The sequence below is a fragment of the Pyrenophora tritici-repentis genome, chromosome 3, assembly GCF_003171515.1.
Source record: "Pyrenophora tritici-repentis strain M4 chromosome 3, whole genome shotgun sequence".
NCBI classification, from domain to species: Eukaryota; Fungi; Ascomycota; class Dothideomycetes; order Pleosporales; family Pleosporaceae; genus Pyrenophora; species Pyrenophora tritici-repentis.
The window spans coordinates 748,873-776,650 of NC_089392.1; the positions used below are offsets into that span (position 1 = coordinate 748,873).

At 48.2% G+C, this 27,778-nt stretch overlaps 7 protein-coding genes across 7 annotated transcripts; 3 read left to right on the top strand and 4 right to left on the bottom strand.

Annotated features, from left to right (window-relative positions):
* Positions 1–1,636: 1,636 nt before the first annotated feature.
* On the top strand, positions 1,637–4,976 carry PtrM4_076660 (uncharacterized protein; the record flags this gene model as incomplete). The annotated part of the gene is made up of 4 exons (XM_066106238.1): positions 1,637–1,641; positions 1,689–1,900; positions 4,333–4,754; positions 4,797–4,976. 4 exons carry the CDS (start codon positions 1,637–1,639, stop codon positions 4,974–4,976), a joined length of 819 nt encoding a protein of 272 aa, XP_065963176.1.
* A 7,485-nt stretch (positions 4,977–12,461) lies between these two features.
* On the top strand, positions 12,462–14,884 carry PtrM4_076670 (pseudouridine synthase TruD-Pus7; the record flags this gene model as incomplete). Its single annotated transcript, XM_066106239.1, has 3 exons — positions 12,462–12,935; positions 12,986–14,533; positions 14,789–14,884. The coding sequence occupies 3 exons, from the start codon at positions 12,462–12,464 to the stop codon at positions 14,882–14,884; spliced, it is 2,118 nt and encodes a 705-aa protein (XP_065963177.1).
* Positions 14,885–15,401: 517 nt separating this feature from the next.
* On the bottom strand, positions 15,402–16,928 carry PtrM4_076680 (uncharacterized protein; the record flags this gene model as incomplete). The annotated part of the gene is made up of 5 exons (XM_066106240.1): positions 15,402–16,068; positions 16,120–16,240; positions 16,301–16,565; positions 16,614–16,712; positions 16,761–16,928. 5 exons carry the CDS (start codon positions 16,926–16,928, stop codon positions 15,402–15,404), a joined length of 1,320 nt encoding a protein of 439 aa, XP_065963178.1.
* A 1,978-nt stretch (positions 16,929–18,906) lies between these two features.
* Positions 18,907–19,284, top strand: PtrM4_076690 (DOC1, Anaphase-promoting complex (APC), subunit 10; the record flags this gene model as incomplete). The annotated part of the gene is made up of 1 exon (XM_001940627.2): positions 18,907–19,284. One exon carries the CDS (start codon positions 18,907–18,909, stop codon positions 19,282–19,284), a length of 378 nt encoding a protein of 125 aa, XP_001940662.2.
* Positions 19,285–19,641: 357 nt separating this feature from the next.
* Positions 19,642–21,604, bottom strand: PtrM4_076700 (GNS1-SUR4 family protein; the record flags this gene model as incomplete). Its single annotated transcript, XM_001940628.1, has 2 exons — positions 19,642–20,781; positions 20,831–21,604. 2 exons carry the CDS (start codon positions 21,602–21,604, stop codon positions 19,642–19,644), a joined length of 1,914 nt encoding a protein of 637 aa, XP_001940663.1.
* Positions 21,605–22,555: 951 nt separating this feature from the next.
* Positions 22,556–23,828, bottom strand: PtrM4_076710 (Atrophin-1 multi-domain protein; the record flags this gene model as incomplete). The annotated part of the gene is made up of 2 exons (XM_001940629.1): positions 22,556–23,668; positions 23,721–23,828. The coding sequence occupies 2 exons, from the start codon at positions 23,826–23,828 to the stop codon at positions 22,556–22,558; spliced, it is 1,221 nt and encodes a 406-aa protein (XP_001940664.1).
* A 2,174-nt stretch (positions 23,829–26,002) lies between these two features.
* PtrM4_076720 (uncharacterized protein) lies at positions 26,003–26,146 on the bottom strand (the record flags this gene model as incomplete). The annotated part of the gene is made up of 1 exon (XM_001940630.2): positions 26,003–26,146. One exon carries the CDS (start codon positions 26,144–26,146, stop codon positions 26,003–26,005), a length of 144 nt encoding a protein of 47 aa, XP_001940665.2.
* Positions 26,147–27,778: the final 1,632 nt, after the last annotated feature.

Below are 27,778 nucleotides of genomic sequence, written 5' to 3' on the forward strand. Positions count from 1 at the left end.
CTTTCTAGGACTACTATAAGGAGAACAAGATTATCGCTCTCTGCATGCTATCTTACTTATCACACTTGCTACAGCCCCTTAACGTCGCCTGCTTCGCGCTGCTGAAGCGCTCTTATGGCGACGGCATCTCGGCCTTAGCGCGCAACTACATCTACTACATTAGCAAGGAAACCTTCCTACTAGCCTTTAAAGCTGCCTACGAGTAGACATTTACTAAGGAGAACGCTCGCGTAAGGTTTAGAGGCGCTAGATTAGTTCTATTTAACCTAGATACAGTGTTATTAAAGCTTAATGTAAGGTTGCGCACGCTAACTCCACCACAGCGCAACGACGTCGCGTAGGAGGCGAAGACGCCGCGCAACGCTAAAGAGCTAGAAGCTTAGACTACGCTTATTTAACAGAGGATATAAAGGCGCCTAGGTTCCTCTGCAAATTCTCTTGATAAGCAGGTATAGCAGCTAAGTAAAGGCGCGCAGCAAATAGCGCATAATATAGTGTTGCTGCAGGAGGAATAGGCGCGTATTGTCACGAGAGGCAACGAGCAGTAATCTCAGAACTTATGAAGAAGTTTGATTTGTGTGCTACGTACAGTACTCAAGTGTAAATACAAGACGTTGCGTGAAGAAAAGAAGTGGAGAGTTCCACTAGAGAAAGATATATAGCGGAAGGAAGCTTGTGTGACGTCATACAGATGTCGAAGCAGTAGCATACTATCGAGGATAGTACATTGCGCTGTTGCGATAGGAGCGTACGGGTTAAGAGTAGGAGCGCATGGGTCAGAGGCAGGAGTGTTAAGGGGACCACGGTGGTTACCGTGACAGCACCCCCCTCTTACTCTTGAGCTCTTAAGAGAGTAAGTAATAGCAGTATTGTTCCTGATGTTAGGTTAAGTTAATATTAACGGTTTTAGTTTTTCTAGGAACTTTTCGTAGAAGCGAACTGTTACGGATCCATAGACTCGCTCGGCCCATGGCCCCCATATCGATAAGATCCTTATCTTATCGGACTAGCGCCTTGGCGCCCATAGCATAAGTTCGGGCTCACAACGTAGATAGCTCGATAGCTTGTATCTTGTTAAATTCAATCTTTCTTGATTAATCCCTCACATTATATAAGCTCCCTTTTAAGACGGGCCCTAGAAGCTTATCCGCGAATTGTATTTTCTTGTTGCTGCGAGCGACACGCTAACGACAGAAACACTCACGCGACGAGGATCGCATTAACCATACGTACCGCCGCAGAAGAGCCGCCGTAGTAAAGACACCCAATTGCCTAGCTGTATAGCTATACCCACCTGCTAGAAAAGACCCGCCGCCGTAGAGTGCCGCCGCGGAAGACACCTAATTGCCTAGCTGCATAGCTGTACTTACCTGCTAAAAAAGATCCGCCGCCGCATCTAGCGCTGCCGCCAATAATAGCCTAACTAAATAAGATAAGCAAGGATACCTACGACTAGGGTGCTTAGAACGACACATAAACTATTCTAGCAGAGTCGCACCTTAAGTACAGCGACTTTAAGAATAACAATAACTTTACTAAAGCGGAGAAGGCGACTATTAGATAGAAGCTTACCACCTATAAGAGATAGGTTACTTTAGCTATAGAGACGGCTAAGGCAATAGCAAGGACAAGGGCAATGACGTTAACGCCGCTAAACGCCAACGACAGTCTTATAGACAGTCTTATAGACAGTCTCTTAAGAAAGCTGTTAAGCTAGCGGATAAGACTTCTATAGAACTAGGCTACGACGACGACATAGATAATATATATCTACGTTTTTATAGCATCTACAATAACAATAAGCGCAAGATTCTCGCGGATATAAGGAACATCAACGACTTCACCGCTTGTATCGCCGAACATGCTAAGAGTGTCTTTAAACACCTAGCAGATTTGCTTAGTTAGATAGCTAAATAAGCTAAATAGCTAGACTAAGCATATAATAAAGCCTGTGTATAATAAGAAGCAGCTAACGCCCGCGTAGAGCGCGCCTAGACGCAAGCTCGCGCTGCCGCCGCAGACGAGCTTACCTAAGTCACCTAGAAATATAACCGCATAATGACCACTAAGAATAGCTACGCTTTACGGCTAGTAGTACTTAAAAACAAGCATACAGCCTTGCGCGAGTTAAACGTAAAGTTCTACTCCTAGATTAGCGACCTCTATAATAAGAGGAGTGTCCTATAATAGTACGCAGGCGTCCTAACGGATAGAAATTTATATAACACGCGCCTAGCTTAGTTCTAGTTGTCCCCTCCTCTAATAACTACGAACCCGTTTATTAGCACTAGCACTTACGACTTAATACTACCTCCCCCTATAGCACATTATTAGAAAAACTAACCCCTAGCTTAGTCTACTATATTAGATAACCTTACTACAACGAGTGTAAAGCTAAAGGATATTAACATCTTTTGCGGAGACAGCACTAATAAAGGGGACTATAAGTATTAGCGCCGCAGCGCTAGGAACTTCTTAAATAAAACCACTTTCTACACGACTATTTAAAATTAGCTTAACTACCTAATTAACTACTTACGAGGACTAGCCGCTATATAGGTAAAATATAGAGCAGCACCTAGAGCTCGTAATACCTATATAACAGCGGAAGAAGTCTTTACGGAACTTAATCGCATCTTTAACACGGTTAATAAGGTCACTAAAGCTAGCGCAGCGCTACACGATAGCAGCTCTAGAGGATTAAAGCAACGCGATAATAAATCATTTAACACCTAGGTAGCCCGCTTTACCTCTATAATTACACTATTAAACCTAGGTAATAACGAAATAATCTAGCACGCGATCTAACTTATAAAGCTTAGTTATAACGTAGGTTTACAATTCTACTATAGTAATACTTAGGAAGCGTTTACCTAGAATTGCCGCACTTAGCAATAGCTCTTACGTCTTACCTGGAGTAGCAGAAATAATAGTACCTAAACTAGCCGCAACACGTCTAACGCTAGTAGTAGAGGTAATAGCAATAGCAATAGTAATAGCAGTAGCTCTATAATGCGTAACAACTATAGTCGTACGCGCGCGCAACTTAACGCGTTAACTAAGTAAGGCGAGTGCTTTAAATGCGGAGGCACGGCAAATATTAGCGGCAAGAAACATCGTCTAACCAACGCAGACGTCCTAGCAGCCTACAAGTCTAGCTCTATTATGCTAGCTAGCCGCGTTCCTATCCTTAAAGCTATATTTACTAACGCCGCCCTCTAGGCCACAGTCGTCGATGCCACTAACGAGTTAGAAAACTAGCCGTCCCTAGCAAAAGACGCCTCTAGGGACCGCACTAAAATAGTCTATAGATATAGTTATAGTTATAGTTAAAGCTACACCTACTAGTCTAACTCTTATTAGTAATACCCCGTATTGTTTTACTAACCCTTAATACCTAAACTACCTCGCTTACTGGAGCTACACCTAGCACTTTACGCGTTTGTTTATAAGAATTAGAGGACTAGACGCCTCCCTAGGCTATAGAGGATAGATACGTTATCTTAAGCGCGAACACTATAGTTAAAGCCAAGTAGCTTATCTCAGGCTAGCAATTCGTTTTTAAGTGCAAGGTCGCTACTTTAAATAGCTATATTAATACGGAAGCTTTAACTAACTTTAGTGCTACTAGAAACTGTATCTCTACACTATTTGCGCAACGACATAACCTGCTAACGTTTTAGCTTAAACAACCTTTGCAACTACGACTTAGCGACGGAAATTTCGCTATAGCGCTTATCACACACGGCGTCTTAGCCCCTATCTCCTACGCTGAACACGTTAGCGAGGAACTCTTCTATAGTGTATCTATAACGACTTACGACTTTATTTTTAGCACGTTATAGCTAGAAGAGTATAATCTACATATCGACTAGAGGGAAAAAACTATACGTTTTAACAGCGAGCATTGCTACGCTAACTGCCTATATAAAGGCGAGCAAGTTACTGTTCGCAGCAGTCGACACCGACGGGCCGCAGTAAAAGCTAAAGAACGGAACCTAACCTATGCGAATATAGATATACACTATGTGTTAAGTGAGGCCGCTGCCGCACTAGCATCACGACTAGAGAATAGTACTATCTAGCTGTACCTACATAATTTTGAACAACTCGACAAAGATAACAGCGATAACGCCAACGAGAAAGCCTAGGCTAGCTGCGTCTTCGCCTCACTATTTGCTATAGACATAAACGCCCTATCTTAGGAAAACATTAATAAGTTTTACTAGAAGCTGAACTCGCCCGCTAAAACTCGCGATAAGGTCCTAGACAAGTTGCCTAAATAGCTCTACAATCTCGCCTACTAATTTAATCCTAATCCCGCTACGACAGACTTGCCCGCTCGACGAGGCGCTATTAACTACAGCATTAATATTATCCCTAGATTAAAACACCTAAACGCTAAGATATACGGCATAAGTAAGGACGAAGGCCTTACTGTTAAAGCTTATATTAAGGACATAAGAGGACGCGGTGAGATCCGTAAAAGCAAGTTAGACTTCGCTTCGCCTGTGCTCGTCGTCTACAAACCTAGAGGTAGACTCCGCATTTGCGTAGACTATAGAGCGCTTAATGCCGTTACTATTAAGAACAGGAACGCTTTTCTAATAATTAAAGAAACGCTCGCGCAGCTAGCTAACGTCGCCTACTTCACCGTAGTCGACGTTATCGCCGCCTTTAATAAAATCCGCATTAAGGAAGGCGATAAATATAAGACTGCCTTCCTAACACAGTATAGCCTATTCAAATACTTAGTAATACCTTTTAGACTCTGCAACGTACTAGGTACCTTTTAGGCCTATATTAACAAGGTTTTACATAATTACTTTAACGAGTTTTGCTCTGCATACCTCGACGACGTCCTAGTCTACAGCGCGTCTTTGGCAGAGCATAAGGTTCATGTCCGCAAGGTTATTAAGAGCCTAGGTGAGGCTAGACTTTATCTAGACATTTACAAGTCTGAGTTTGCCGTCTAAGAGGTAAGATACCTAGGCCTTATTCTTACAACTAAAGGCATTAAAATAGACCCCGCTAAGGTTAAGTTAGTGCTCGACTAGGGCACCTTAACAACATTAAAAGAGTTGCAAGCATTCCTAGGCTTCGCAAATTTCTACTAAAGGTTTATTGTTGCCTTCTCTTATATCGCGCAGCTGCTTACGAATCTTACCCGTAGGATAAACGGTGACATTAAGCTGAACTTTCCTATCGCCTAAGGATCTGCTGCCCACGACGCATTCGAAAAGCTTGAGAAAGTACAGTAGGGTGACAAAAAGAAAACAACAATAAAAAAGCTACCTTTTTTAAAGCTATATATCTAGACAACTAGACTAGCTAGAACTATAATTTTTAGTGTTTTGGAAAGCTGAGAACTTCCTCTTGAGGTGAGTGTCCTAATATACCTGTTTAGTAAGCACTTAGGAGAAGATAAGTAGCAGTAAATATAGAGATAAAAAATATCCTAGTTTAATGCAGCTACAACTTTTTAGTGAGCGTATAAAAAGTTCTAAAAAAAATTTATGTGATACAAGCTTATATAAGCATTACGTAAGCAAAATTAGAACTAGGGTATTTTACTTAATTTTTTTAAATCAAGGTTTAAAAAAAAGGACGCTAAAAAAAGACGCTAAAATTACGTAAGCTTCTTTTAGTCTTATTCTATATATTTTTCTCTTTCTAATCTCAATTTTTCTCTTCTATATTACCTCTCTATGTCTATTAAACTTTCGAAATTTGAAAAAGAAGTTTATACTCTATCTTTACAACAGCTATCTACTAGTGCTATTAGTACTATCCTAGAAAAGTTTTCTAGATCTATTACAGACGCTTTACAACGTATTAAGAAGAAAAAAAGTACTTCTTTACTTCTTTCTAAGCCTAAACTAGGTCGCCCTTCTAAGATCTCTAAAAGAGCTACTAGAGTAGTTAATAGAGACCTAGAACGATGTCCTAAAAAGACAAATCAACGCATTTTAGAAGAGAACAATCTCGATTTCTCTACTAGAAGCCTACAACGCCTATTAAAAGTAGAGAAATACTCTGTTTCTACTGCTAAGAAAAAACAGCTTTTAAACGCAAAAAAAGCTGCTTTACGGAATAAATACGCTAAGAAGACAGTTAAAATTCTAAAATATATACACTTTAACAAAGTTATATTTTCAGACGAGTCTTCTATACAGCGTAGACACGGTGCTAGGCAAGAATACGTTAGAAAGAGAAGAAACAAGAGAACTGGCAAAGAACAAGTCTCTACAGCTAATTCAAGTGAGTTTAAAAAAAATCTGAATAACTTATTTTATTCTCCGAAAAATCTAGTATTTTTCTAGTTTTTTAGATTATTTTTATCTAGCTTACTAACTAAGTTATAGCCCGAGACATGACTATCTCTGTTTGGGGAGCTATTTGGTTAGGTGGAAGATCTAAGTTATATATAACTAGAACGCCACAAGAACCGAGAAGCTTTACAAATACAAGATATATACGAGAGGTTTTAAATCCAATTGTTAAACCTCTTTTTAAAAGAGGTAAGAAAGTATTACTTTATTTACAACTTTAAAAGACTCTAACTAAGTTATTTTTTATTCTTTTTCAATACTTCTTTTAGATATGGAAAGCTGACATTCTTTTCTATCTAGGGTGGAAATTCCAGCAAGACAACGCCAAGATTCATAAAACGCCAGCAGTTATTTCTTGGTTTTCAAGAAATAGGATTCCTCTTTTTGAGCATCCTACCTATAGCCCAGACCTCAATCCTATCGAAAACGTTTGGAGCCTACTTAAAAATAGACTAGTTAGAAGATCTACTGCCTCTTTAGGCGTAGGTCAAAGTATAAAGGCAGTAGAATTGTTTAAAAAAGCAATTTTGGAAGAGTGGGAGCAAATACCGCAAGAGGCAATAGATAACTGTATTTCGTCTTTACCTAGACGTTATACTGCGGTAAAACAAGCTAAAGGTTGGTATACTAAGTACTAGTTACTAGATCTAGCTAGTTTAATATACTAGAAGCTTAAAAATTAACTTTCTTATCTAACTATTGCAATAGCTGATAGAATAGCTCTAAACTACAGTATACTATTCATTGATATGTATGTAATAACATATGAAATTTCTAGCCAAAAAGATACTCTAAATAAAAAGTTGTAGCTAGAAAAGAGCAGAGCTTTTTAGTATACTTAAGCACTGCCAAAGTTACACGAATCTAAGCTTACTAATCAGCCTTTTAAATAAGCTAGCCTAAAGAAAAAGTTCTTCGCTTTCCAGAACACTAAAAGCTAAAGTTCTAGCTAGTCTAGTTGTCTAGATATATAGCTTTAAAAAAAGGTAGCTTTTTTAATGTTGTTTTCTTTTTGTCACCCTACTGTATTTACTATCGCCCTAGTCCTCGCGCACTTTAACCCTACGCTTAAGACCTAGGTTAAAACAGACTCCTCTAACACCGTAACAGCAGCTATGCTGTCTTAAGTCGAGACTAACAAAGTGGTAAAACTAGTTGCTTTTATCTCTATAAAGATGTTACTAGCTAAGTGCAACTATGCTATCTACGACAAGGAGCTTATAGCCATCGTCCGCGCCTTTAAAGAATAGAGACTAGAGCTGGCCGGCACCTTAGACCCGGTGAAGGTTATCTTAGACTATGCTACCTTACAGACCTTTATAGTCAATAAAGCACTTAATAGGCGTTAAGTAAGATAGGCTAAGTTTCTAAGTAAATTCAACTTTAAGATTACTTACTAACTAGGCAGACTAGGCAGCAAACCCAACGCCTTAACGAGACGCCCCGGCGACACACCTACAAACCTAAACGATCCACGGATCATACATCAGACCCAGACAATCCTCAGCCCTAACCACGTCGACGACGTTATTAAACGAGACACGCACACACACAACAACGCCTAACAAGCAATTTAACTCGCGGCGCTGTTATTCGAATACGCGGAGGAGGTATAAACGCTAGCAGGCATACTATATCTAATAAGCGAGGAGGCGTATAGCGTCGATAATTTAGTAGATAACAACTCAACCCTAGACGTAGCCTTAGACAGCTAGCCTAAGGGGGAGATAATAGAGATCCCTTACGCTACTGCGCCAGCTCCCCCGGCACCCGTGCTGGGGGAGAACGCGCCTAACGATAGACTTATAACAGCGATCGTAAATGCCTACTACGTCGATCCTATACTACAAGAAATAATACGAGCAAAGGCAGACGGCGCCTATTACCTTCCCTATACTATCGCTTTATAAATAAAGCTAAAGCTAGAGCTATAGAACTGCGAAATCCGTAATAGTCTAGTTTACTTCCGCGGTAGACTCTTTATCCCCTACGACGACAATCTTCGCAAAGACATCGTCCGTTAGTTCTACAACACTACTACAGCAGGCTATAGTAGTAAGCGCTCTACCTACTACCTAGTTAGCTAATAGTACTACTAGCCGCTTATAACAGACATAGTCGCTTAGTATACCTAGAGTTATATAGTCTGCCGACGCGCAAAGCTATACAGAGACTGTAAGTAAGGACTGCTGCACCCGCTCCTTGTACTAAAACGATTCTAGACTAACATTTTAGTCGACTTTATTACACCCCTACTAGACTATACTAGATTTAGACGCACCTACTCTTATATTATAGTCGTAATTAACTAGCTAAGCAAGTCGTAATAGTTTATCGCCCTAGACAGCCTTAAAGTTAATACTATTGTCTAAGCATTTGTCGATTATATCTAGAGAGAGGAAGGTTTCACTACTATAATTATGTCTGACTAAGGGTCACAGTTTGTCTCTTATCTCTAGAAGGAGCTATATTATTAACTAGGTGTTACACTAAAGCTCTCTACAGCTTACTACCTAGAAATAGACAGCTAGACTAAAGTCGCTAACGCTAGACTAAATTGTTACCTACCTGCTTGTGATGGGCTAGACCTATGTAGGCCTACTTGTAGGCTAAGAGAGCAGCGCAGTCATGCCTCCTACATAAATATCGACTACGCAAGCTGAATCGCGTTGATTCAACTTGTGCATGCCTTTTGCGCAGGCGTGGTGCATGTAGTCGTGCCGCTAGTCTTATAGACTCTCGCCCCTTACAGTGCTTACACGAACTATATGCAAAACGACTAGGTAGACTAGCTACTACTAGCCTAGCTCGCTATTAATAATAGAGAAAACGTGTCCTCTAGCGTCGCACCTGCGCTTGCCACTAAGGGCTACCTACCTCGCATAGGATCGGAACTAGTCACCAAAGACTTGCCCATTACTGACGCCTGTTCACGCGCAGAACAGTTGCTCCGCGAAGACGCCTAAGGCACGGTAAAAAGAATAACTAACGTTATCCGTTTCATGCAAGAAAATCTTCGCTAGTCCTAAGATAAGATAGAATACTACGCTAACTAATATAGACAGCCCGCTCTAGACTACCGCGTTGGTAACAAAGTCTATATTAATGCCTGTAATATCCCTATAATGCGCCTAAGCCGCAGTCTTAGCGCAAAGAACATTAGCCTATATAAAGTGCGAGCTTTACCTAACTAATATACAGTTAAGCTCGCACTACTAAACTACTATAAACAAGTCTATCTAGTGTTCTACTTATAGTTACTACACCTAGACGCCGATTAAACAGCTCGCCTAACTAAGGGCGTTATCGCTGAGAAACACCCTAACAGAGAGCACGACTACTACGTAGACATAGTCGTCGACTGTCGCATAGATAAACGACGCAAGGACACCCTTATAAATAAGAAAGGCATACTCTAGTATAAAGTTAAGTACACTAACTCCCTAGACTAGAATGCCTCGCCCGTATAGCAAGACTATACAGACCTGTAGGGCGCAGAGGAAGCGGTTAAAGACTTTCACCGTCTCTATCCTAACAAGCCCCCACCTTACAAACTATATTAAGACCTAGCGTTATATCTTAACCTAGTCGCTGTATATTTATTTAGTCGCGATAATATTAAAGTTGTTAGCGTACTAGACAGTTGTGAGCTTGCCTTATTACCTTCGCATTTACTAATAGCACAGCTTAGACCTAGCAAGGTGGCACAACTTAGGGCGTCTGTCTCTAAGCAGAAGCAAGGACCTAAAGGATAAGACACAACATAACTGCTCGGCATTAAGCACAGCGTTATAAAATAAAGGACATTCACAGCTTACAGGTGTAACCGTCTTCTGAAAGGGGGGGGTAATATTACGGATCTATAGACTCGCTCGGCCCATGGCCCCCATATCGATAAGATCCTTATCTTATCGGACTAGCGCCTTGGCGCCCACAGCATAAGTTCGGGCTCACAACGTAGATAGCTCGATAGCTTGTATCTTGTTAAATCCAATCTTTCTTGATCGATCCCTCACAGTAGGCATCCTTACTTGTCTCGTTTAGTTAGGCTATAATTAGCGGCGGCGCTAAAAGCGGCGGTAGATTTTTTTCTAGCAGGTAGGTACAGCTATGCAGCTAGGCAATTAGGCGTTTTACTATAGCGGCGCTTCTGTGGTGGTACGTCTAGTTAATGTAATCCTCGTTGTATAAGTATTTCTGTCATTAGCGTGTCGCTTGCGGCGACAAGAAAATACAATTTGCAAACGAGCTTCTAGGGCCCGTCTTAAAAGGAAGCTTATATAATATAATATAAGGGCTTAATTAAGAGTATAGAGAAAGTGTGAGGGACGTCAATAGTTGAGATGACCGTATCTGTATTAAGTACTAAGTGAGATATTGCGTGCAGGTTCGAAGACCTGCGCGGGTCGAACTTTGGTGTTCGGCTGTGGCCTTCGCTTAAGGCGCACGGGCCACCTCGCTTACTAGAGGTCGCGGGTTTGATCCATGACAGAAAGATTGGATTTAATAAGATATAAGCTATTAAGCTATCTACGTTATGAGCCCGAACTTGTACTGTGGGCGCCAAGGCGCTAGTCCGATAAGATAAGGATCTTATCGATATGGGGGCCATGGGCCGAGTCTATGGATCCGTAACAGCTAAATATGCTCCTAGTGTTAAGTATTGTTAAACGGGTAAACGCAGCGATTTAATTAAAGGCTTTCGGGCTTATAACTGTAATAGGGTGAGAAGAGGAGGAGGACTACGTTGCATTATATAGCTATAGAGGAACTGCAGCTATATAGGTGTGTGTGATGAGAAAGTGTGGTAGCGATAGCCGTACCTAACTCTCACCCAAGTGGATCTTGGCAAGGCCCAAACCGTTACAACATATGCTAGATTTTCTTTAGATCTAGAGGTAAGATATGTGATGTGTAGTTTGTATCGTTGAGTTTGCATGAGCCAATTAAGCAGGTATGCTTGAATGAATATGCTACTGGCTTCGCTCGTATCGGAGACGTATTCGTAGCTTGCCAGTTGGAAAAAGGGAGGTATAGTCGTGATCATCTGAGCGATTTCCAAGTCCATAGCCGTTATCTGAGTATCGCAACTGGGACTTGTGAGGTTTGTTGACGATTGTAGTGTGTGATCGACGATGCTGCGAGATATCTCTGCGAGACGCAGCCGTTCTAGAAAATGAGAGGTGTCAGTTGGCTCGGTCGCAGCTGCTTCTGCCGGTATCTCGCTGGGTCCAATGTCTACGTCATGGATGTTGAGCGGCCGGTTGACCGTCATCTGTCTTGGGTGTGCTTGATAGACACCCTCGCATGGACCACCCTATCGTGCAGCGAGTAACCTATAGGATACCGTCAGTATACCGCATTGTGCTTCACCGGGGTAGACGAGATCAACTAAATCAATCAGTGGCGACTGAATACCACCACACCCGACGCCTCTTTTCGATTCGCGAAGTGGAAACAACGTGGGCGTTGGCCGAACTATCAATACAGTGAAAGCCTATCTCACGAGCCAACAGCAGGTCGGTGGAGATTAGAGATCGGTATCGCAACGAGACGCCTTCTGAGTTTGATATGACAAGCGAGAGGATGACAATCCCTTGGATGGTTTCCAATGTGAGTGTAGCACAGTCCTGCGCGGCATTGAGTACTGCATATGCCGGTCTGATCCATGAAGATGTCTGTGCGTCGGCCTACGCCGAAGACACAAACAGTGATTGTTCATCGTCTCCGTCCTCGCGCGAACCCCAAATATGGGTTACGCAGGCAATACTCAGGAGCAAGATGAGACGGCCGTAGTTGATCGTTCGACTGACAAGGATTATATGCCTAGCGCCATGTACCTCGTCGACACGTACACTGTTCATGCTGCAAGCACAATCTTCCGATGCCTTCTAGGAGCTCCTCTACCGCTTGTCGGTCCAGCTATGTTTGATAACTTGGATCTGGGTTGGGGTAACTCAGAAGGCCCGGCCTTAAGCTAGGGCTAACTATCTCCGCGTGCACGATCCTGGGCCCCTCGCGAAAAACTTCCCCACTAGAAAGTCGAGCTTGAGCTTGGAGGCAGCCACGGAACCAAGTTTGCGCCAACACTGCGTCAACTCTCAGACTCGCTCTCATTCTCACCTGAACATGTCTCGAATGTCAGAAGACTCATCGCGACCTGCGAAACGCGCGAAAATTGACGATAGTTCCGCCATCGACGCTGATTTGGAGCGTGAAGTGCGCGCTGGCATAACGGAATATGTCTGCCCGGATAACCTCGGTTTCAAGGGAGTGTTGAAGCAAAGATACACTGATTTCCTGGTTAACGAGATTGGACTCGATGGGCAGGTGTTACATCTGACGAGTACAGCAGTAGAGGAGCAGAGGAAGGTAGATCAGGGCACAGATGTGGCCAATGGCGCCGATAAAGAAGCATCCAAAAGTGCGGTAATAGAAGAGCAAAAACAAGATGCAGATGCGTATGATACAGGACTTGGTGGGGAGGTCAAGCTACAAGTGGCAGCTAAGCCAACGCCCCAGCCCCAGCTCGAGACTGCCGAGCCGATCGAGGAACCGGTTGCTAGTCAGCCAGAAACTCAAAAAGAAGACTCAGAGAAAGAGGTAAGCATTGTACATGACATAATCGTGGCGCAGATACTAATACCGCGCAGAAGTTGGCAGACGACGATCGCAACACACTACATTCAATATTCGGCGAGCAAACCACTGATGAGATAATCAAGCTCGTAAGACAGGTACGACGACGCGAATCCAAAAAGGCAAAAGACTTCAAGGCCGTCATATCACCGCCGATAACCGACAAGGACATGCGCACAAAAGCTCACCAGAGTCTGCGTCGGATATTCCCAAATCTGCTGGAGAGTGCCATGGAGAGCGACCAGACCATACGCATCAAGGCCACACCACCAGCCGAGCGCAAGAATAAGAAAGGAAAGGGTGGCGGCAGAGATCGCGAAGATCATTCTAGGCGACGAGGCGGTCTGGACTGGGAGGAGCTGGGTGGGGAATACCTCCACTTCAATCTCTACAAGGAGAACAAGGACACAATGGAAGTGGTGGGCTTTCTTGGAAGCAAGCTCAACTGTGGTACAAAGGGCTTTGGGTTTGCAGGTACCAAGGACAGACGAGCATGTACCGTCCAGAGAGTATGCGTCAAGCGCCAGACGGCTCAGCGCATGCAAAACTTCAACAAGATGTTATTCAATGCTTGTGTAGGTAACTTTGAGTATCGCCACCATGATCTGAAGCTAGGCGACTTGATGGGCAACGAGTTCACCATCACACTCAGAGACTGTCATTTTCAGGGCGAGCAAGGCCTGACGTTTGAAGAACGACTGAAGCTTGCCGACAATGTAATCGGCAAAGCCATCACCGATTTTTCGCAAAAAGGTTTCATCAACTACTATGGCCTACAACGTTTCGGCTCTTTCTCAGCAAGCACCGACGCCGTTGGCCGTAAGATGCTACAGGACGATCTTCAAGGCGCAGTTGAGCATCTTCTCGAATACAGCGACGTTGCTCTCGCTGCCGCAAACGGTACCGATGTGAGCTCCGATGTACAGGTCTCTCAAGATGATAGGAATCGTGCAAAGGCCCTCCATATCTGGAAGACCAAAGGCAGTGGCAGCGAGGCCCTGGACTTCCTCCCCCGGAAATTCACCGCTGAACGCAACATCATTCAACATCTCAGCTCGCGCAACAGCAAGTCGGGACGTTACGACCGCAAAGCAGACTGGCAAGGCGCACTCATGACGATACCTCGCACGCTGCGTCTGATGTACGTCCACGCTTATCAATCACTCGTCTGGAATACCGTTGCAGGCAAACGCTGGACTATGTATGGCGACAGAGTCGTTGAAGGTGATCTCGTCCTCGTCAACGAACACCGCGACAAGGAGCTTTCCAACACCGCGACTGCCAAGGTAGACACAACAATTGACCAGGATGGCGAGATGATTATCAACCCCTCGGGCACTGAGAACGCAAATGCCCCCGAAGCCGACTTCGAACGCGCTCGCCCACTCACGGCCGCCGAAGCCGCATCAGGGCAATACACAATTTGGGATATAGTCTTGCCACAACCTGGCTTCGATATCGAGTACCCGCAGAACGAGATCGGTACGTTCTACAAGAAGTTCATGGGCAGTGAAAAGGGTGGAGGCTTAGATCCCTACAAAATGCGCAGGCAGTGGAGAGAAGTCAGTCTCAGTGGAGGCTACAGAAAGTTTCTTGCCAAGCCTTTGGGACCGCTGACTTATGCGCTGCATGATTATACAAAGCCAGACGAACAGTTTGTGGAAACGGATTTGCAGAGGCTGGGCAAGGAAAGAGATGTTTCGGGAAGGAAGGGAGAGGAAGGAGCCGCAGTTGAGGATGGAGATGGGGACATGGAAGATGGTAAGGAAAAGGATGAGGAGCAGGAGAAGAAGATTGCGGTTGTACTTAAGTTGCAGCTGGCAAGCAGCCAGTACGCCACCATGGCTCTGAGGGAGCTTATGAAAGCTGGTGGTGTCAAGGCGTACAAGCCTGATTTCATGGGTGGAAGGTAGTGAGCCCGGGGTTGATGCATCGTAATGGATCTCATGCACCAACAGAACAGCTGGCGAATTTCAATGATATGACATCAGATTCTCGTATACACATAAATGATACAGAAGAAATTGCTCGAACAGCATGGACCAACCAAAAAAGCCCCTCAAGTCACTCTTATCGCTTCATATTGTGACCAATCACCAGTCTGGCCTACACTTTCCATTTTCCCTGTCCCTGATGCTCAGCTCAAAACGGTTCATGAGACCCTTCCAGCAGAAATCATCTAACCCCGCTGTGTCAAGTTGACTACAAAGACATAGTCATACGACCGGGTCAAGGATAAGCTTGATCGAGCATTTGAACTCGCCTAGCCTGTTCGAATACTCTGTATGCTGCCTTCAGGCTCTCCAAAGCATGGACTCGCCTCTTGCTGAGCATTGTGTATTGGACCGCTGATGCGATGCACCTTCGTTCTCCCGGGTCAGCAGTGGTTGGCGGTCTTGGTATGTACACTCCGATCAAGACGGTCGCTACTCATACTTCTCCATAACAATCCGGCGACGCCGGTGCAGTGGTAGGCCTCTGGAGTATCGGAGGTATATCTAAGACAGCGTCTTTGCGGAAAGACCAGCTTACACGCGCGCTTCGGTCATGATTCTTTGCTGGTTCTTTTCCGGGCCCCTCGCTCGAGCTATAGTGCCAACCAAGCTCGGGAACAGGCAAGTCTTGTCTTCCTAAGATGGGGTCCATGCTTGTGCGCGTATGGCCTATGTCGGATGAAAGCGTAATTGCTTCCTCGCCGTTTGGTGCCAAAGATACGCTACTGATGGGTTCAAGTGAATATTCGATTCCTGGCTGCTTATCCTCGGCGCCGCAGCAGTCTCGATCGATTTCCGCAAGTGCAATATCATAATGTGGCGTTGAGCTACCGTGTGCGCTCTTTGGTGTATAAGATTGCTGCGTCGACCTTCCGCTTCTTGACAGTGTTGTGGTGTTGGACCCGGACAGCGCATTTGAGCCCCTTGCTCGATGAAGGACGTGTTTGAAAAGCGGTCTTAGCGTTGCTATACACCCGGCAGTGATGCAAGCACCTGCTTCTATTGTACTCCAAATGGAAACGTTGACTACGTTCCAAAAGAAATCCTTGGTCCTCGCAAGTCCGTCTATATAGGGGAAGCGTATGATCGAGCAGATGCATCCACTGTAACGTGTTAGAGAGAATAAACCGGGAGAGAAAATGGATAGAACCTACAGTGCTGCCAAGGACAGTACGAAGCCGATGGATAATTTAGACCTCAAGTCCATTTGGGCGTTCCAAAGAAGCAAGACTGGCAGTATAACGAATATTATATCTGTCAGAGCGCTGAAGGCGCCTAGTTGGGGTTTAGTTAGTATATTGACATTGGAGTAAATGGAGCAAAACATATGCGTACCTTGCTGATATCCCATGAACAAGTCGGTGGATGCAGAAGTGCAGTTATTGGTGAATTCGTTAAGGATGTATATGGATAGATCAGGTCCGCATCTGAAGAGACAGTAAAAGAAGGCAGTGAGAGACGATCCAATGTTGACGCCAGCTGTAACGTATATGATGATGAAATGGGCACGCTTAACGACGATGCGAGCAAAGAAGATACAGACCGATACCTTGATTATCATCATGGACATGATGTAACCGCATTCACTCATAAAGACCCACTGGGATGGTCAGTTGGATGCAGCATCAACAGATGAGATGTTTGGTACCGTGGTTAATTGTTGTTGACGTTGTAAACTGGTGACGTGTGTTCCTATACCGTTTGCTGCGATATATAATTGTGCTGTACAAAACACCGTGAAAACCATCTGAGGATGTTAGGTCTACAATGCTCCTAGAAGCAGGAATTCACTTACACAGGCGAGTATCATCGTAGCATCATCCCAACCAAAGTTTGATATGACACAAGTTCGCGTCCATATCCTCAACAGTAGGGAGAACCAGGCGATTGTCAGAAAGGCGATCGTGATTTGGTTCTGAAGTATTGCCGAGTTTGCCACATCGGTCGGACTGTGTTGACCCATGATCATGGGTTGACAGTATCGGTCGCGTCATACAAAGGTGGGTACGGCGTGACAGGTGATGTTGGTCGAGAGGTGCTTCTTGGAAGTGGGCCACATATAGGAGCATAAACGTTTAAAATCGCGCGAAAAGTGAGTGGCGTCGAGTCTACACATGCGCTACAGATGGATGCGATTGTTGAAAGTACGACACCCTGCTGTAAGCCACGCTAAACGTGACGGTACACGAGGTAGTGTAAAAGAAGTATTTTATCAGCGATGTATCATCTACCATCAAAAGAGGGCAACGAGGGCTACAGATGCTAACAAGGGCGTCGCCTCCTTGAAATCTTGAAATCACAGATTGGGCTGGAAACTCTCGTCGAGGGCTATGTTAGTTACACATATGGTTCATGCAGGGTGCCCGATAGAGGATTTTCGATTCCATCAACTGTCTCGTAGTCGGGGTATGTTCCGCTGCCGCCTCCAGATAGCGTGGAAACGCATTGAGGTCTCCAAGCGGCTGGATTGGTCGCGAGAGCATATAGCCCAAACGGATCGGGCCAAGCCGTCTTTCACACTAAGGCGGGGGAGCATCCGGTGCGAACTGAGCGAACCTTGGGCACTATTGGGCGGCGTCAAGTCTAATGACAGGATCGATTGCATGGCGGGTATGCATTCGAACGTAAACGGGCGATAGCGACCCGACGTTGATGCGGAGAGAGATGGTGCATGCTGCAGGTACAGCAGACTACGGGCGCGGAACGCCGAAGGGAGGTGAAGCACGTCGGTGCGCTTGGGCGTTTAAGCTCCCGACGCTCAACCACCAACATTTCCAGGCCTCGCACGCGGCAAAGTAGCCACTACCACAGAAGACCAGGCATGTCGCCGTTATAAAACTTAATTTGAAGACGTCGGCACATCAACCTGGATTCTCCTCTCGGCTGAACCTTGCCATGCCACACCTCGCTTGCATAACTACTACTAGGCCTCAACACGTGCTACTGCTACTGCAAAGCGCAGCCCCTGTAATACACGCGTTTACGTCATTTCCGTATTAGGTTCTGTCAAGCCTCGGGGGCGCTTCCCGGGCCCGTGATAGTACACTAGAGGTATGCCGCCATCACTTCGTCGCCGAGCGCAGCAGCACCACATGTCCCCACCCACAGCAGAAGAAGACTCGGATAGCGAGACGGAGCTAGGCCGTCAAGACGGTGATGATGACGTCGGCGACGGAGAGGCGCTAGGCGAAGAGGAAGAGGAAGAGCTGGATGACGACGAGGGCCTAGCATCACCAAATCACAACGACAACCCCCAACCTAATATCGACCCTCCGCCATCCTACCTCCGCGAGGTCAGTACCCTTGCATCATGGACAGTATCTTCTTCCAAACCAGGGTGTTCCATCCCGCAACTTCGACATCCCTCAACCAACCTATTCTGGCAATCCGATGGTCCGCAACCGCACTACCTGAACATCCACTTTTTCAAACTCGTGCGAATTGTCGGACTACGACTATATCTCGACTTCGAGCAAGATGAGTCGTACACACCGACCAAGATTATCTTTCTCGCTGGTAGTGGCATGAACGATTTACAAGAGTGGGGTGAGATGAGATTGGAAAGCCCGCGGGGATGGATATGGGCGGATTTCAGCGGTGTAGGAGATGCAGATAGTGAAGATGACGACGGTGGGGACGATGACGAATCTGATGAGGATGATGATGGTGAACAGCGCAGACAAGAGCCACTCCGCATCACCGCAGCACCAACAAACACAAACGGAAGACAACGTGGTGCAAATGAAGCAGCTTCCTCCGACTCTGAGAATGCCGCTCCACAGGATACCGAGATCGAGACTCCAGTGCAGAACCAGCATCACACCCCAATGCCAGCGTATGACCCTCATCAAACCCCTCAAACTCAACATACCCACGACCTCCGGCACCGCCCCCATCAACAAATGACGACCCCGTCGCTCCATGCAACCTCGACGCCTGCCATGCCACGCCCCCAACCCCGCCAGCCCTTTACGTCACTCTCACCGAACCCGGCGCCCCGCTCACCTCCTTCGACACGGCAGCGACCCCCTAAAATGCCCGTGCTAAGAGCACATCTGGTCCAAGTCAAGATCCTAGAGAACCATCAAAACGGCAAGGACACGCATCTACGCGGCTTACAGATTTTTGCCAGAAACGACGAGGATCTGGGACGGAGTGGTCAGGAGCATGGTATGCGAGGCGATATGAAAGCAGTTACTGGCGTGTCGACCCCAAGCGTACACCTTGCAACAGGCAAGGAGGCTGTGGTGAGGAAGCTCAAGGAAGAGCGGTTGGAACTGGGAAGAAGCGCATGGGATATGGAGGGCTGCATACGTTGAGTTCAAGGACATGTACAACATGATCAACTACGACTCTGTCAAGGATCAAGTTTCAAATAATTGTATTATGATAGTAGAGCTACGCCGACAATTGACAAACCTCCCCTAATACATATACTGTTGCAAATATCCGACTTTTGGTGTCCTAGTCCTCTCTCCTAGCATCTATGGCTAGATGAATCTGGGATATCTCAAGTCTACACAGCGCCTACTATCGCCTGTAATCATTATATTGACGCCCCAAATGAGAAGCAGCGGTGCTTGAGTAACTCCGCTGCTGTAAGTTTTCACCCTCTACACGCTCCTTGCTTTGTTTTCGTGTCACTCGTAATCGAGACGTGGAAGTTGCTTTGTTCCCTAAAACTTTCCCTTGCCTCCGGCCTCGTCCAGAGTGTTGTTGATGTCTTTTGGCTCAGATTCTTGCTCTGGTCTCGCCACAGACTCACTCCTCTGACTCTTCAACGACAAATGGCTTCCCTTCTTGTTAGGCTTGCGGGCGTTGCTCGCTGAACGCTGAAAGGCGTTCTCCTTGCCATTCGTATACTCGTCCTCGATTGCATCGCCAGCATCCTCGACCTTGCCAACAAGGTCCTTGGCTATCTGCCTTGCCTTCTTGGATGTGGCATCGGCACCCTCATCAAGTTCCTGCAATTTCTCACTGACTCTGCGGTTCACGTTTTCCAAAAACTTCTGGTTAGCGGGGCTCATGCTGCCCTGCCTCTCGTCCTTGATCTGGCCGTTGGCTGGCTTTCTTCCACGAACGGCGTCCCTAGCAATGTTTACACCAGAGGAGATGGCGTCTTCAGCTGACTTGTCAAGGGAGTCAAGTTCACGTTCTACTCTACGGCTCGCGTCGCCGGCTGCGTCGGAGATGGTGCGAGGCTTGGAATCGCGCTTGGTGTTGGGCGATGAGCGGCGGAGATAGGACTTGAAGAAGAAACGCATGAAGAGGATGGTAAGAGGCGCTAGGTAGATCAGGTTGACGTAAATGGCAAAAGCTTGGCCCGAGGTATCGACACATGGAACAGTCTGGTACTCGTTGCGGTAGAAGATCTTCTCAACAGTCTCGTGTGGGTGGAAGAATTCGTGTACTGCGTTCTGCACGGGAGCTGGCTCGTTGACAACCACTTGTTGCTGCTGGCGGATCGGAACTGATTCGCCTGGAATGGGTACGTTCTCTGCGAGACCCTCGTCGCCGGCTGCACGGTAGATGAGCCTCCTGAGGAAAGCCACACCGACACCAGTGACAGTGGGCAGAGCTTCCGCAACAGACTCGGTAGCCGAAGCGACGGCAGACGAGACTGTAGAGGAGACCTTGGGCGCAACCTTCTCAGCGACCTTGTATGCTACCGAAACGGGGACGGTGTAGGAAACGAAGAGATGTATGGCGGCAAAGGCAGATCCAACAAGGAATTGGGTGATCTGGAGCGTGGTAAGGGTTCGCTTGACAATGTTTGGGACCCGGAAGCCAAGGGCTGAGACGGTGTAGTAGGTGTACTGGAAAAAGTCAGTGGGGGGATTGTCAAAAATGTGAGGAAGTGCGCACCATCATAGCGTGAATGCCAGAGTTGACCAGAGCAAACATCCAGATAGGTGGGGACATGAAACGCATTCCAGCCCACATGGACAGCATAGCGCCGGCGTGGTGGTACTTCTGGAGTGTAGTGCTTCGCTTGCCCTTTGCGAGAATGATGGCCGTGTCAAGGACTTCGTAGAACTTGGACAGGTAGAACCACCAGCCCCAGAAAGCCAGCCCCTCATTCCAAATTCTGCCAACGTCGCTCGTGTCTGGCATGCCATTGGGTCCGACGAGGACCTTGGGGTTGAGGCTGGCCCAAGTGTCGTTGTTGGTGCGGTACGTAACGGCGTCGCCCAGTCCGCGGGGACCGTGAATCTTGCAGAGAGCGTCGATGGTGCCGACAACGGCATTGGGCTCACTGTAGTGGGGGAACGAGTGCTTCAAGCAGCGGATCATAGCCACGCAAGTGACAGCTGAGTAGACAGCCAGGAAGACGTTGTGGAAGATAACAAAGGCGTAGAAGGGGCGCGTCTTTGCGATCCTCCACGGCTTGTTTCCATGTTGGCGGTTGTACCAATTGACGTAGGTGACGGTGACGAAGTAGACGGAGGCGATGGTCAGCGGGACCTTGTACGAGAGGGCTCCCTGATAAATGTCCTCGGGAATGGGGAATGGGTTGGCGAAGGTCGACTCGCCCGTCCATGGGGGAGGAATGGGCAAGGGCGCGGCATCGGGGGGGAACTGGAGGACAGCTCTTGATGGCCAGTCGCCAGGGTGGAGAGAAGGACCTGCACCAGACATGATGGCTCTGTTTGCAGTTGTGCAGCGACCTGTAAAGGTGCGGGAGGGAGCCTGTGCGTGAGCGGTGGAGATGGGCGTGTGGTCAGCGCGGCGTGGTGAGGTCAGTGAGGTCCCGAGGCGGGTGGCAGATTTTGTGTGGCCCAGATGGGTCAATGCCCAGCCGTTACGCTAATATTGCGTATTCGGAGCAGTTCTCAACAATGCGGGTGGGCTTATCGTCGGCGCGCGTCGTCAATGCGGGCGGTTGTTGAAGGTGCAGCGATTGTGTTGATTCCAAACACGCGAGGCCTCTCAGCGTCCGTTCTGCTCAGCGCACAAACCGGGGACGGCGCGCACAAGGTTTAAGATATATCCGCAATTGAGTGCACAGTTAAACCCGGACGAAGCACGGTTGTAGCAAAGCTTGCATCGGCCCAGAGGCTAGAAAGAGCAGGCAAGAGGCTTCTGGACAAAGGTTCTTTGGCTTTGGTTGAGAATTTAGCGGATGCGCAACTTTTTTGGCGAATAACATGTCCATGACGTGCCGAGGCAAGCCACAGTCGGCTGCCACTGGACCGCCAGGCCCCCTTCTAACCCGCAGCCAAGAAGGACCATGACCGCGTACCTAGCTGTCATCTAGGTCGTGGGAGGTGAGCCTCGCAAGGCTAGCCGTTTCTGGCGGCCACCGTATACGTATTGTCTTTCTTCCACACGGCAGCAGTGTCAGTGTCGTTGTCGAATCCTGTACGCCTCGGGAAACTTGTAGCAGGGATGTGGCAGGGTGACGAACATGTTGAGGGTCTGACGGCCCCAGCGTACGTACATGGGGGAAGGAGCGACTCCCGCTGATCCATAAACTGGGAAGTGACGTTGGGGCAGCCACCGCTAAGGGACTGCCTGCCGCCAACAGGGTATACATACACATGGTGGCTGGAATATCTGCAAGTATAGATACATCTACTCAATAAAGCCCTAGAACTTGGGCTTGCTACTCAGAGGAATTGGCGGTGCTTCGCCCGAGCCGTTGCCCAGCTCCTTCTTCTTTGGCGGAGGCGGTGGTGGCGCCTTCTTCCCTAGTCCTCCTCCCTGGCTGCCCTGAATCTGTGTTGGCGACTGCACTGGTGGGGGTGCTGCTGCTCCACTCGACGAGCCTAAGCTGTTCATCTTCCCCATGATGCCGTACTTTTGGTTGAGCGAGTTGGCCGACTTCCACCCAGATGCAACCTGATCGCCATGCCGCTGCTGAAAATTATTTGCCGTCGATGCTGCCCCTTTCAAGTCAGATGCCGAGACTTTGGATGGGTCGTTCCGGAGGTTGCTAGCTGTTCGAAGTGCCGCCTGTTTGTCCGCCCATGATGTGCCTGTCGTTGGGGGCGGCGCTGGTGCTGGTGTTCGTGATTTGGGTCCTGTCAACTTGGCGAATCTATTCTGAAGTTCGTTCATCTGCGAGCCATGTCCGCTCGCAACAGGCGGCGGTACAGTTGTGCTGGAACTAGACTTCGCTCGAGGAGGGACAGGTGGAGAAGGGTTCGCACGAGGCGGTACGGGAGGAGAGGCTGTCCGACCGATGCCAAAGCCAGGCACGGATACTCCCGCTTGACCCAGACGACCCAAAGCCCCCTGGTTCAGCCCGCCATGTGAAGCCGTCTCTTGCTGTGTAGCCTCATTGTATGTGGGTGGAGGCGCGGCGGAGAATTCATGAGGATTCGAGTTTTGTCGCGGAGGCAGTCTAGGGGGAAGACTCGGTTTCGGTTTCGGTGCAGAGCCTGTAGTTGTTGGCGATGCAGTACCTGGGCGGAAAGCAGGAGGCTTGGGCAGGTGTGCTGTGCTTAGCCCTGTGGTGTCGCGTCTATATGGGCCTGGGGCTGGTCGGTTGTCTTCTGCCTCCTCTTGCTCCTCCGTTCGAGACGATGCGACCGTAGAAGGACGCGTACCCGATGATGCCGGCACAGCATTGTAGTTCACTCGTTTTGGCGGCGGCGCAAATGAGGCTGGATCTTTCAACGACGACAGGGGCGCGGATTGATGTTCCCGAGCTGATTCGGCATGCACGTCTTTGCCTTGGGCCTTTCCCACCCAGCCTTTCTGTCACTCGTTAGAAATCAGTTTACACATGACAAGGTACAGCTTCACGTACCACTTGGCCTAGCTTAGAGTCGCTTTGCCCCCCAGCACTGCTGCCACTATTGGCACGGCTCTTCTCTGGATGCCAGCCGCCCTTAGCAACAGACTTGAACTTGTCCATGTTCGCGAATAGATTGTGGGGTCCAGCGTAGTGAATCTGTCCGCGGACAGCGGATGTGTACGGGCCGATGAGATCATCAGCCAAGCGCTGCTCTAGCAAAAGTCACATCGCCGAGCCTCGCGCCTAACTTTTGCAGCCGAATGGCAACCGACATCATCTTGGCCTTAGCAAAGAAGCACGCCATATGCAGCCTAATAGATTGCCGTCAAACACGAACTACCCGGCAGCCAAGTAACAATAACATAGGGTTTCTATTTCAACACGCCATCTACACATGTGATCGGGCAGTTACTAGCGCACGGCCTGCTAAATAGCAACGGTATGGCGAACGAAAAGCTCCGAACAGCATGCAGCGGGGCAGTCATGCAGCAGTGTGTCCGTAGTCGCACGTTTCACCTTCAATTAGCTGCAGTCCCCCCTAGGCTTTTGTACATCCGGCGTGCGACCCCACCTCAGATAAGACGAATAACTGAGGCCGTAGCCTGTAAGATTCAGCCATGTTCTATCCGTGGCATGGCGGCGGCCAATCACATGAGCTACACCTCAGCTACCAAGACGATGAGAAGCGATCTGCGCATTGGCATGCCGTCGAGTAAGTCCGACCGATTCATCATCATTGCAAGATGAGTTCATCGTAAGCACAGCAAACAAGCATACAAAAGTGTGAGAGAGTGTGCCATCTCTGGGCCATGCAACAAGAAAATCAGGAATGTGTGCTGAGCATGCAGAGATCCATCTCCACACACTAAGCTTTCGTAGATCGGCAGCTAGGGAGCCCAAAATAACTATCCCGAGCGGGTGGGGTTTGTACGTCTCCAAGCCATCGAGGCTGAGCCCGGCCTCTAAACCGTCATCACGGCATGTAGCCAACCACGCCGACTATCCGCAGCCGGTACTTCGGCCTTGGGCTGCAGCACACGGCGAGATACCCGAAGTAAGATGCCTGCGCCTCCTCACTTTGCGGACCTGTCAAAGTATCTTCCTCTCGCTCCCTGTCACTTTTCATTCTCTACCTTGAACATCAAGTCTGCTACTTGTAAAACTTGACTATACTAAATTCCGCCGTCAAATACACTTGACTTACAATTTGTCGTGCTCCCTGCTGTCATCGAACGGACCGCCAACGTCAGAACTGGATTTCGTTTCGGCCCCGCATCTCCTACTACTGGTTCGGTCCTGGAGCATCATCACCATAGCTCAGCTCCTACCTTGGCCATTTTCAAGAATCAGGCGTCCGGCACCATCACTGGTGTTAGCATCTGACGCACGTCTGCAGTCTTCGTTACCGCAGCAAGAAGCTGCTCTCATCAGCGGTTCGCCCAAGTCGTAATGGCTCCACAACTTCCGCAACCACCTCCGCCCCCTCCACAGGACGGAAAGAAAAAGGACGATAAAGATGATAAAGATGACAAGGATGACAAGGAAGATAAGGATGATAAGGATGATAAGGGTGGAAAGCCGCCGCCACCACCTCAGATCACTCCACCCATTGTACCAGCGCCAAACACATCTCCGGACACAACGATGGTAACACCTCTGCTTGCACCTGGTGAGGGCCAACGGCCAACCAACGTCCCTGGCGCTCGGCCTGAGGAACATTCATCGGGCTTTTCACGGCCGCCATACGCTTCACCTTTTCCCACCACGGCTACCCAATCTGCATTTACGTCAGCAGCGACACCCTATGCAGGCGGTTTGGAGAACCCATCGCAATCCGATACTCCCACCACTATTGGAACATCGACGCAAATGCCAGGTCAGCCACCGAGTTCAATTGGAGGTCGGCCACCAGATTTGAACTTGCCAAAAGGGGGTGCTAATCATGCACCGTTGTATGCCGCTGCCGCAGTTGTTCCGGTCATCGTCCTCGGTATTTTGGGGGTTGTCGCTTTCCTGTGTTTGCGCAGACGCAAGAAAAGGAAGGTGGAAGCTGCTTCCATTGAAGAGGAAGAGGAAGCGGAAGCGGAAGCGGAAGCTAAAGTAATGAAGCTGGAAGCAGAAGAGTCAAAGGTACTAGAGGAACAAACGATACGACGTTATATGGCACCGTCGCCGCAAGCTGCATTGCCCTCAGAAGAGTGGGATCAGCCACCGAGCGAACTTCGACCTACATCGTTATGGAGTCAAAATCATCCGATCATACTGGGACCCATCGGATCCGGCTCGAATGGTGCCTATCTCACTGGAATGGATACTTCAGATATGGTGTCGATTACATCAAATTCGCACAGACCTGCAGATCCGTTTGCAGACAATAGCAGCTTCGCAGAGCCACCGCCGCCGTATCGACCGCATAGTGCTGCGCCGCCCAGCTTCATGTCAACTTCGCGCCAAAGCAGCCTCAGGATGTCAATAGCCAGAGCTAACTCGCGAGCGCGCTTCGTAGCACGATCACCCTTTGATGATCCCCTTGACGACGCCGTTTCCGACCTGTCGGGACCTACACTTGAGCGAGATGACGACTCAATGTCGGCAGTCTCACGTCTCTCGTATCAGAGGGATCCTACCATGGGTAGATTTATGCGATAGTCTTTGGCATAAGCACCTACTATGGACGTAATGAGAGGCATCTCTGGGATGCTGGACAATCTTGGAGGTAACGAGCTAAACAGAAGCCTGGGGGGCAATTTCGACCATGATGGGTGTGTAATACAACAGCTCTTTTCTTGTCTTTCCTTTTCCTGTACCTATAACGATCCGCTATAAAAGGGTTACTTTTTCCTCAACGTCTTTCGGTAGGCCTTGATTCCGTTACGTTACGATAGCATGGGCTTCGGAGTTGGTAATGGTGGGATGGGACACGGCATGTCCATGCGCTACGATATATACATAATAGCTATGACGGGAATAGAGACGCTTGTGACGTATGTCGCTTCCAACAGCCCCTCTCATTTCGCTTGGCCGAGGGCTAGAGCGAGATAGTTGTGCCTGCCAAGCTCAACAGCAGGCAGGCACGAGATAGGGATGCAGCAACTTTCTTTTCTTAGCCTCACCGGTGATGCGCTTCTGCAAACAAGGGAGCTGAGTAGCAGTGTACCTTGCATGAATGGATGGGCTGGCGCCAGAGTGGCGATGAAGATGCCAGGGATATGGTTTGTACTTGACGGAATTGGCCAAGTACAAGTGAGAGTGAGACGATTCACTCTGTCGTATAGGGTAGGCTGGCGTGTGGCTTGGTGGTTGAATGGTTAGAAAAGTGCAGTCCTGCGAGGCCGGCCCGCGATTCGCCGGGGCCAAAGGTCGTGTTCCAGGTTCATGGGATTTGCATAATGACGCCTAGATTAACGGGCGTAGTCGGTGCTGACACATGAGCATCCATCGACTGCCAGCTGGCAGCGGCGAGCACTTTGTTTGTTACTTCTTTATTCTCTACCTAGCAGGCGCCCCTGGGCGAGGGCAGGTGAAGGACATGTGGAGTTTGTCGTTGGATAGGTGTGACTGGCTCACGGGGTCACGGCGATTTAGCGTCGGGTCCTAGACTCGTACTGTAGACAAGCTGGAGACGTCAGCGTCGGCCTGTCATTGCTACCCATCTCATCGTCACGGCACGCATTACCCCAAGCCATGGTGCAGTCGTTCCGTGTCCGTTCGCGACTTAGCTCATCGTTATGTACCTCGTTCAGCCGGAGCCTCTCCCCCCATTCGCTGCTAGTTGGGTCGGCTGCACGAAGCTTCGCCTGGCTGTCGGCGACGACGCTGAGCAAACTCCATGCCTCCTCCCTGCCATGACCACCCAATAGTGACAGCCTCGCTATATCGCCATGAGCAGCCCCATGCGGCACGGTGCCTGAGCTAGTAGAAGTGCCCCAAGGGCTCAGGAGAAAGGCACTGCACTGCTTTCTTGCGCCATTGCTGCGTGCGTGTGTTGCTGCGGCGGGTCACGATCGGTACTATTCAATTATTCATCTTTGCCGAACTACAACCTTTTGCATTTGCAGCTTCAGTTCCGC